The sequence below is a fragment of the Rhopalosiphum maidis genome, chromosome 2, assembly GCF_003676215.2.
Source record: "Rhopalosiphum maidis isolate BTI-1 chromosome 2, ASM367621v3, whole genome shotgun sequence".
In the NCBI taxonomy this organism is placed as follows: domain Eukaryota; kingdom Metazoa; phylum Arthropoda; class Insecta; order Hemiptera; family Aphididae; genus Rhopalosiphum; species Rhopalosiphum maidis.
Genome location: NC_040878.1, coordinates 33,617,658 through 33,629,488, shown reverse-complemented (window position 1 = coordinate 33,629,488; position 11,831 = coordinate 33,617,658). Strand labels below are relative to the sequence as shown.

Sequence of the window (11,831 nt, the reverse complement as noted above, 5' to 3'; positions counted from 1 at the left end):
TTATTCATAAATGCAAAGAAATAAACTTAATTCTTTTACCTAAAAATATAACTATTGACTTTAAACTGGTCATACACTCAGCTGTTAATGAAATATGGCATCTATCAAAGATGGTTGGATGTCGTTTTCACTAAACACAGGCATGGTTTCGAAATATGAATAATATGTCATTCAACTTTATAAATGCTATACCATTCTTTTGCAAATGATAATACCTGCTATTTCTTTTTTATAATTGTCCATGTTTAGTTTTCATCTGTTGTAGCCAATTGCAGTTCTTTTGTGCTAAGAGGTTAAGCTCAAAGTTTATTTGTTAAATAAAATAATTTTTGTATTTTATGAAACTATGATTTTTTGGCGAATTTAAACTTTATCCATTTTTACCGGAGACTAGTGTTCTCGTCGGCAAAACGAGTATTCCACTAATTGGATGTCCGCGAATTGGGCCAGAATCGGTGTATTATTAGGTACCTGGTACGTAATATTATTTGTCTTATGACGTCAGTACGCCACTATGTGGTTATATAAGTTATGGGTACCTGTTTTGCCGTTTAGCTGCGGTAGCAAAGTTTCCAAGATTGAACTATTGAACTATTTTTGTATGTAGAAAATATGCCATGTAACTATAATACAAGAACTTAATATAAATTCTCGTAGTTTTAGTAATGGGAGTAAAAGTGGCAATATAATTATTAAAATTCTCTATTAAATTATTAGATTTAAGTTTCAAAGTAATGATATATTATGGTAAAGTACACTTTTAAAATAAAAATAAATTGTATTTAAATAGCTATGATTTATAAAATCTAAAATTTGTAATTACTCTTCTTTCATTATTATTAGTCAAGTTTAGATAACTTATATATTAGTATCTTACACTAACTGCGTTGAGCATTATTATTATTAAAATATTTTCATTATTAGGTATAGGTACTTATATTATATAATAGCTTCAAATATTCCAATTCCAGGTAGGCTTCACTACTTCATTTATTTTCTACATTTTGCAGTATCTGTAAACTCTTTAATGTGATAATTATTAAGATAATAGAATAATATTATCTTATACCCCAAATTCCCATAAATGTGTAGTATTATATATTTATATTATAATATATACAAATAATATATAAAGCATATAATATACTTGGTATTTTTTTTATTAAATAAATAGAAGAAGTATAATGTATTTTAATTATTTTGAAAATCCAGTCATACGATTTACATTGTAGATATATTTTAAAGTTTTAAACATATTTTATTTTGTAAAAAAAAAATTTAACTTCTATTTAATAGGTACATTTTCATAAGACATAATATTAAGTGCTCGAGAACATAATAAAATGGAAAAAAATAGTGGTATAACTGGTAGTAATAATAAAGAAAATATTCATATTACCTATATGTCTTCTATTTTGACTAGTTCTATACTTAAAATATACTACTAAACTATGGATATTGTTTCATGTTTGAAATATAGTTGCAAAGGTATACTAGTTTAATAATAATATTTAAGTTAATTATATTTTGATAAGATTTGTCAAAATAAAATAAAAAAATTAGCTACTATCAATAAATATACAAATTAAACTAATATTATTGTCAAGTGTTTAAATAAAGGTAACATCATTACACTTATAAAATCTAGATTAGTTTACACAGCAAAAATTATTTTAGTTTTTTTTTTTTTTAAGAGTGAGAAACAAACAGGTGTACACAATCTATTTATATGATATACAATTATATATATATATATATATATATATATATATATTTATATACATATATTACATTAAATCTCTGTCACTCGATTTGCCGTGTCTGTAACTTATTCATTTAACACAATTTACTTAAAATGTATAAAAAAGAATATTTTTACAACACCCCATGTCTCTCTATCTTCTGTTTCTTATAAATACCTATAAACGTTTAATATAATTAATTGTATGAATGATACATTTTTTTTTTAAACAAAAAGATCTTTCAAGCAGATATATATATATATATCAGTTATATTAAAGATTAACCTAAATTATTATAATTTATCAATCGTCTAAGATAGTTATTGTCGAGGTTTACATAAAATTCAAATTTGACACGTGGTCCTTAATACTAAAGAACAATTAAAATAATATTAATAATAAAAAGTTAAATAATGTGATAATTATTGTCACCAAAAACACAGATTTGTTTCTTATTCTTATATAAAATATTACATGAGTTACTTGAGTTTATAATATATATTATTATACATTAATATAGGTACACGGGAAATCGATTTATTTTATTATATACGGTTTATGTGTGAGTTTAACAAACAATTCTGCTGTTAACTAACATGTTTTCCTGCGTAAAACATTATTGTTTTGTAATTTTTGCTCGATAATTGGCTAAAACTATTTTTTTCGCTACTATACGTAGGTGAATGCTGATTTTCAATACTTAATTATTTTATAAAAATAAATACCTATCTAATTATTATAAAATACACACATTTACGTAAATAATATGTTTCCCGGTACCGTTAGAATAATGTTGACTGCTTATAGATAACTTTCCTTAAATATAATATGTAGTAATATTTAAAAATTAAAATACAATTTAATATAATGCTTACAACTTAAAACATATAATATATCATTTAACTGATTAAACTTTAAACACACTCTCGTCAGAAACAAAATATATAATTCTACGAAATGTAAACAAAACAATAAAACGAATTATTAATAAAAAATGGATTTAGTACGAAACTTGAAATGGATAGATGATATTATTAATATCACTGCATCACTACATCATACATGGTCATTACAACAACACAATTTTATGTATTATTATAAATCTCATCAAAAGAAAAAAATTATTTATCTATCTTTTGTACTTTATTATTTATAGCATCATAGTCTAAGAACTAGGTGGTAGACAGTAGTTTAAATAACCATTCTTGTGGGTGAGTTATAAGATATTGTTTTTATTATTTTGGTACCTAGTTTACGATTAATTTTTCTTATCGAGGACAATTAGTTTTTATAATATCTCAATTTCAAATGCAAGGAAAATAACTTTTGTGTATAAACTATATGACACGTAAAAGTGCTCGTAAAATAAATTCATTAATTTAAACTATTATTGTTGACTGTATTGAATTTAACTTTTTGTTATATAATATTCGATAGAAAAATATAATTTATCAGAAAATAACCATTTCATAGTTTCGTATAACATGTATAATACATGTAATTACTTTTTAAACATCAATATCATTATATTACACGCTGTATTATTAAACTATAGCAACTAGTAAAAATATTGGTGAAGCTCCTGTAGTTATTAAACTAATCAGTAATTACTATACGCGTCTTAGACGTCGAGAGAAAAATCAGGTAAAAAATAAAAACTTATTAAGCTTTTACAACTTGACGAGAGATATGTGGTATACATACTATCATTATAATACATTTTATTTATATGTATCGTTGTATGCACATACAACACCCAATTGAATAGGTATAAATTACATAAAAGTTTCTTAAAAAAATTATACAAAAACAATTAATATAATAACCACTTAGAACATATTTTATTGTCAATATTTACCTATTATTTATAGTTAAAGATTCCTTAAAATTTAATCGACTAAAATCTAAAAAATATTATTGTCATTTTGTATCAACATTCGGTTTATTGGTTTAAAGTTTAAACGTTTCGATTGCAATATAATAAAATATTAAATATTTATATTATAGTATGGAATGCGCGAAGATATTTGATGATTTAAATAATATTATTACTAATAAAAAATATTAAATAATAATAACAACAACGGCTTGGGCGTATTCACGTATTTCACTCAAGAATCGGCTCCTCTCGTAAATAGTTTAATTTTATACGATATCATAATTTATTTTGAGCAATATTGTTTAAAGATTTGATTGGACCAACAAATACACCGGTAATCGTGAATCGTAATCATTAAAACATAATTTTAAATTATCATTGATTATTATAAATTACCTACATATTATTATAAATACTAAATCGTGTGCGCGTTTGTAGTTGTAGTTGAAATAATTAATATTTTAGTTTTAATTAATTAGTTGTTTGTTTTACGTCACGATGTTTAGATATAACTAAATGTCATTATTATTATTTTTCAACTTTAGAGGTGTGCGAATCCATTTTAAATTGTATGCTGTGCGTTTTATGATTTCGGAATTGGTTTCGAAAATCTCCGCGATTCTTTCCAAGTTAACGAAACAACGTTTCTCCTAACAAATTCCTCCGTCTACTGGTTTTATAATGTGCAAATTATTTATTACAACAAGCTCAAAAATGTTATATTTTGAAAAAATAGTTGAAGAGTTAGCAGTCGCTTATTCACTGTATAAGCGCACCCGTCTCGTGGCATATTCGTAGAAAATTATATAAACGGCGGAGGTGGAATAATATTTATTTATTTATGTTTTTATTGCTTATTGAAATTATTATGAAACTATTTAACTACGAAATTAATAATGCGATTTTACTCGAACATCGACAAAAATCGCACAAACAAGACGTCCAATATTATTGTCTATATATACGAGTACTATGATAATACAAATGTCGTAGTTATGATTTAATTTGAATTTATTTAATTATTTGTTTAGACTTTTTTTACTAAAAAAATCAAATTATAGTATTTGCAAAACTCTTCTCATTGTTTTTCGGCCATCATTAATATTTTGTTACGCGAATGAAGTGAGGCATTACGGATATAGGTATAACTACCATTCCGCCTATAATATTTTCTATTATTATACGACAACGACGAGGGGCTCTCTTTTTTATGTTTATTATGAGTATTGAGAGAAAATAATTACCAGCGATTAAGCTCAATATAATACAATATTGAATTTATGACTTAACCGCACTAGGTCTACAACAGTTATTAAATAATAATTCTACTTATAATAATCTACCGTTAAACGTGCGTAATAATATTAAATTATAAATATGCCTTAAAGTCTACAGCAAAAATCCACTCAATTATTAGTTTACTATGTGCACAAATGATTTATACAAATGATATGTTTGGTTTTGCTTGATATTCTTAATGTTGGGTAAATTACGTTTTCGTTTTACGTTTAGTGTATGCGTTGAACGCCGCCGTTACGTCTATGATATTCTCTTGTTTTCTTGGTATACTAATATTATAATGTGATAAATAATTTAAAATAATTTAAAAAATTGTCCGTAAAAGAGTTAGGTATTAATTAAAATAATATTATTGCTGTATAGTAACAGGCGACAACAATAAAAACAATAATATTATTTAACACCACTCGAATTCAAAGGGATTACGTGAATGTATTTTTGTTTGTTGTAACGTTGTTATAGGATTTTGTTCAACCGACGCCATCGTCGCCTGCATGTCAAATGTGATAAAATTATAGTGTGAAACATTCAGACATTTTGACCATTCTGTGTATCTGTTAATTTAATAAAAGTGTTCTTGCTATATTATTATAGTATTATAGTTCACCAATCAGAAAGTAAATTGATAATTATTTTTGATCGAAAATATACCAAACTGTGGTTATAATAATAATAATGTTTTATAAGCTATAAATAATAATAATTATAGTGTACTAAATAGAAAATTAAAAATCAATACCTGATGTTGTCATCATATTGTGAACAATTGTTACAGTATTTCAAAGTATCATAATATTATATATATTTTTTTAATGGTTAATAATTGAAAATCTGAACTCCCGCGTTCACTCTTTTAAATGGTTTCGTCTTTATTGTTATGGTATTAAAGGTACCTATCGAGCTATTCTGTCATCGGTAAAAATTTTTCAAAGTTATACTCGGGACGGACACAAGTTCAACAATTATTATAGTCATCTCGGAACACGGCATTCCAACTCACACGTCACAAACGTTAAAACGAAACGTACACGATATAGGTATGCAACAGCGATCGGAAGTAGAACGCGCGTGCGTCGGATGTTTTCCTATATCATGTAAGTGTAGTTGTAATAAAATATCAATTAAACATTCGTCGAAATGACGGCTTGATCCGAACGCCGGAAACGTAAACGTTTGATTCTCCGTCGAGAACGCGCACACACACGACAATAATCATATTTTTTTACCCGGTACCGTTAAGATCGGACAAAATGCAGATACGCCGACGATGAGCCTGTCGCGATCGACAGTGACGTGTGCGATAGAGACGGGGAAAAAGTCTTTTGAACTTCTCGAGTTATATATCGTGTATACACGGAACGGCCGGTAAGTAATAGCAATAATAGAAATATGATTATTATCGTGATGGACAAACATTTTTACGTGGCCGGCGTTCGGAAATGATCGTCGTGCGGCCGTCAACGTCAACGGCGGCGGTGGTGGCGGCGAACGTCCAGACAACGTCGGTTATCAATGTTACTATAATAATATAATTATTTATACTATTAGAGTATTGTTGTTGTGATCACGCCGTCGCCACCGCCGCCGTAATCCGTCGGACCGCATGGTTTACCGGATCGCGCGCATCACAGTAAACTAATCGTGAAAATACGCTGGACGGCAACAACGGTGGTCAATATCACGCACGTCAACGGCAGACTGCTGTGTAGGCTGGCCGCGGTGTCCTTGTTGTCGTTCCACTTGTAACCGGGGTCGACCACGTGGATTTTCCACCCCACGAACGTCTGTGAATAGCTCTGCGAAACCAACAAAAATAAAACAGTCAGGGAGGTAATTAAGGGGAGAGGATGAGAGGAATAGATCTCCCACAGAACCTTAATAATTCATTAATTATATTCATAATATTTATGATTTAATAGTAATCCAATTATAATACAGTAAAATCCGCCTAATTGGGACACATCGACCGGTGATCTATCTGTCCCCGTCTATCCGATTGTCTTAATAAATCGATAATCGAAGTAACGAATATATTTGTTCGAAACTGCTTATTTGTCCCCATTAAACGGATTCTACTGTATTATAAGTAGTTGAATCCAAAAACCGTACACTTTTAAATACAGGGCAAAATTGCACACTTTTGGTAGGTTAAAACTATACACGTCTTAATAGGTTAAGATCGCACAGTTTTAAAAATTATGGTGTCCAAAATCCTCACACTTTTGATTTCGATCTCAAAAAAGTCAATAAAAAAAGGCCACATATTTTATAATATATATTATATATATGTATAATCAAAAATAAAATAATTTATTTTCAAAAGTTTCCAATATTAATTTTAAAAAAAATTTAAATTTAAAAAATTAAAATGTAAAATGTTCAAAGTTTGATTGACTAATAATGATCGCCGACGTTTTATAAAAATTTAATACGATACCGTCTATTCAAAATTCTTCTCAAAAGTTAGGTCGACAAGACCACTTAATAACGAGTGGCGACTAAAGACTTAAAACGTGTTAGTAGGATTATTGCATAGTATCTTATAATTTTATTTTTTTGTGTGTTATTTAGCACTAAAAATAGTACCTAGGTGGTTTTAACCCACAATAAATTTGTAGTATTTTGTTATACAATGACAAACAAGGTGTGCGGTTTTTTTCTAACGACCTTTATAGGGTAAAAATCAAGTGTGCGGTTTTCGAATGCAACCTTATATTATTTTATTATAATAGTGTTTTTTTTTCTCCATTTTTTTTTTAGATTCTGAACGGAGTGATGAATGTATTGATTTTACAATGATGTGTGTTTATTTTTATTTTTGTGTCAGTTATCACGTTTTGGAGTTTAAAAGTAAAAAATTTTCAGTAGTTTTCAAAAGCGTTGGGAAAAACACTGAAAAAATATAGGTAAAACGTGAATTTTTACGCATAACCATTTTTTGACAAAATCGATTTTTTGATTTTGCTGTAACTCAAAAATGAATCATTGTAAATACTTGAAATTTTCACTAAATGTTTATATTAGCGTTATCTATTTACGATTAAATTTTCAAAATATTTTGACCTTTATTAAGCCTACTTTTAACAATTGACTATTTAAGACAATTGTAATTTGAATTTTTTTTTCTTAAAATGCCTATAAAAAGATTTGGCTATCCGAAAAATCTTTAAAATTTAATACAAGGTTTATTATGAGTTGTACTTATCGTAGTAAAAAAAAAAAGGCAAAAATCGTTAGTCACAATTTTTGTTTACAAGCGTTTAAAGTTCAAATGTTTACGAAATATATAAAAATCACAAACATTTGCAAGGAATTTTGAAGTTGAAAATTCATAACATTTTTGTGATTTATACTTAAGGTTTAAAAATCCAATACAAGGTTATCCATAAGTTTTCCTTTAAGTAACTGTAAAAAACATTCCAGCGTCAACATAGAAAATATTAAATGAGCGTATAAAATTTAATTTTTTACGAAATCACGTAAAATAACGATACACATATTTATATATCGTATTACAATTTAAATATAGGTAATAATATAACACATCCAACTAATTATCATTAACTTACAAATCACTACCGTTCAGAATCGTTTTTCGTATACAATGATACCCGTATTGTATTCAAATTTAACACATCCACTATACTATTATAGTGACTAGTGATCTACTCTCCATCTATACTATACAGCAGAGTTATACCCACTTGACCTGGTTTTTTTTTTTTTTTTTGAAGTGATAGAAAATTAACAGTTTATTTCTAGTAAACCAAATTTAACCCTCCCCCCGCCAAAAAAAAAAAAAAATTAAATTACACAACTGAAAACAGTTATAAACGCGTAAGACGGGCTTATTAAAATATAAGTGCTGGCAGTGCTTTATTGTTAGGTAACAAGTTATGACCACTGACGTCACGTCTTTATCACGGTCGATGTCATTCAACCGTCTCCGTCTCACCGAGTTTTTAAAATTTTGCCATTTTTATATTAATTGTTGTTTATAATAATAATACAAATTCTAATTAGTTAGTTCTTACGGTAGTTCCGTAGTGGACATTGGTAAAATGTAAAATGTAATTTACACCGGATATTTAACCCCGTAAATATATTTTGATCATTTAAACTTTAAATGTTTAAAACCTTCAATGTTCTAAATAGGCAAATTTACTATGCTATTTAACCTGATCTAACCTTTTAGTTGTTTAAACGTGTTTTTACGTCGAGACTACCGAGTACAACCATACAAATAGCAGAGTAAGAAACAAATACGAAACAAAGCTAGTTTTGAAATTTTATTTTGAATATAAATGTATATTTCAAATGTTTTTTGGTTTTATTGCATATTTCTTTCATTCTATGGTTTTAGACGCATATTTTAAATAATTAATAGTTTTATCAATATTTTGCGGTTGAAATTTTTATTTTTTTTATGTTTTTAAGTTGTATTCAGCATATAGATAAAACATATTCATTAAAATAATATAGATACGAAAAAAATTCTTATTTTTATTTAAAAATATTAGTTTTTAATTCAATATTTTGTATACTTAATGTATAATTGGTGAATTTTTAGAGCAACAAGTCTCTGATCTAGTTATAACTTTTTTATTATTGACTAGAATATTAGTTCTAAATTGCGTTATAAACATTATAAAATAGAAAAATAATAAAATGTGTTTTTATTGAATTATGTTTATCAATAAATTCTTATAGAATTAATTATTTTAAATTTTGCTGTTATGCTGGTGAGTGGTGAAATTAAATGTTGAAATAATTAAATTAATATGTAATAGTTACATAGTAAAAATAATAATGATTATTATGCAATTATATTATGACCGTTTTATTTATTACCAATTTTCTTGTTTTACATAATGTATTGATTCCAGTAGTATATTTATTGTAGTATTAAATATAGTATTAAAACAATGCTGCCATACACTAAGTTTAAATTTTGATTAAAACTTGTTAAATTACAACTAATCTTTGAAAAATGTTGTGTATTTATGGAAATATATGGTAATTTATAGAAAAATTAAGTAATTTTTTTAAATTTCTGATAATCTTTATAGTTTATTTTTTTATTTCTTTGTAATCATCAGGAATCTTTGTAAACATATAATTGTATACAAATTATCTAAAAATTATTTACTCTTTAGTGTTTAGACTAAGTCAACCATTACTAATAATATTATTGATAAAGTACTATATAGTAATAACACTAAAAGAAATGTTATATGTTAAAGTCACAATTGTAATATTTAATTTTAAAACTTGCTAAAAGTTTGATTAAATTCAAGCTTAAGAAAAAATTAATTATCTTATCTTTAGATACCTATATAACTAACTGCATACATCGTACACATACTATTATTCATCTATTCGTGATTTCAATCAGTCTGTCAATTTTCCAGAATCATATTAATCGAAATTAAATTTAATAACCGTAATCAAAAACGATGAGTAATAATTTCACCTGATAGTAGACGAGATCCGGTGTTTCTTCAGCGACCGTCCAGTTCAGTAATCCCACGTTACCATTTTCACATGATAATTTCAATGAGTCAAAAAAGGCATCGAAGGTTTCCATTTCTGATGAACGATCGTAAGACTTGAATTTAAATTCGCAATATCGACCGGCTAAAACGTAATAAAACACAACATATTTATAGAAATTTATAAAATAATTTAGTAGTTAAAAACTTATAACGTTTGAAATTTTAATATTTAAATTTTAAAGCTTGAAAATTGAATAGAAATTCCTTCATAAATAATTGATCTTACAATTTTATAAAAGTATCAACAAGTTATTGGCATATATTTTTTTGTAGAATTTAAGTCCTAATTTTTAAAATTGGAAAACTTTAAAAACTATAAATATTGATTTTTTTATAATTATCTTAGTTATTATATTTAATTCTAACTCAAAAAATTATAATCGTGCATGAAACATTTTTTCTATTATATAAGTACACCTATTTACGGTGGCGGTTATTCTATGTACAATGAATTGATTCTGCAACTTTTATACAATTTGGTGAATGGGTAGATAGATGTTGGGTAATTAATAATTATTTATAATATAATGGCTCATATTAGTGTAACAGAATAAAAACGATAAAATTTAATGACTAATGAGTTATTGTAGTATGGTAATAAATAATTATTAATCACACATAATAACTTAAAAATGTTTATAAAAAAAAATTGTACCAAAATTTGTTATATACAAATATCCAACAATATCAAGTATCAACATTCAACAGTGTTGTAGACATTTAAATTTCAAATTGAGGAATCTTGTTTTCAAGCTATTTTACACGTAAAAAAGAATGGTATCATGTATAAATAAAATAAAAAGGGGAATGCAGGTATAATTGCTTTGTAGTACAATTATACTAGAATATAGTATAATATACTACGTGTACTTTGTGTCTCTTATTTATCGAGAACCGAGAAATGACGCTGTGGCCTGATGAAGATCGATTCTTCTGAACATCCCTATGCGACACACTATCATAGTGAAACTTTATAGAACGGTATGAATATGTACGTGAAACGTGATATAAATATAAAATAGGTAATAGCTTAAAATGACTAAATGTCTAAATATATTGAGTATAAATATTATGATAATTAAATTAACAATGAAAGTGATGAAAAATGTCTAGTTTTTTACAACAACTACCTAATACTTTTTAAGTTACATCTAAACAATTAAAACTGTTCAATGAAAAATCGTTAATTTACGCGTGAATATTCAATTTCAGTTTCTTAAAAAAAAGTATTTATGGAATCGCGCCTAAATTTTTTATAAGAAGTGTAAGAAAAACATAAAAATAATTTTTTATTAAATTTTCAAACTTAAGGTACGAATATTCAAAATTGTATATGAATTTTATACTAAAAGTAAC

The 11,831-nt window shown here is 26.4% G+C and overlaps 1 protein-coding gene across 1 annotated transcript in view; it reads right to left on the bottom strand.

Annotated features, from left to right (window-relative positions):
* Nucleotides 1-1,307: 1,307 nt before the first annotated feature.
* Nucleotides 1,308-11,831, bottom strand: part of LOC113551558 (protein Skeletor, isoforms B/C) — a 93,192-nt gene continuing 82,668 nt past the window's right edge. Inside the window, exons 14-15 of the mRNA XM_026953857.1 lie at nucleotides 10,394-10,557; nucleotides 1,308-6,716 (exon numbers count right to left, since the gene is read on the bottom strand). Coding sequence (XP_026809658.1) covers nucleotides 6,546-6,716; nucleotides 10,394-10,557 — 335 coding nt within the window. The 3' untranslated portion in view covers nucleotides 1,308-6,545. The remainder of the gene's footprint in view (nucleotides 6,717-10,393; nucleotides 10,558-11,831) is intronic.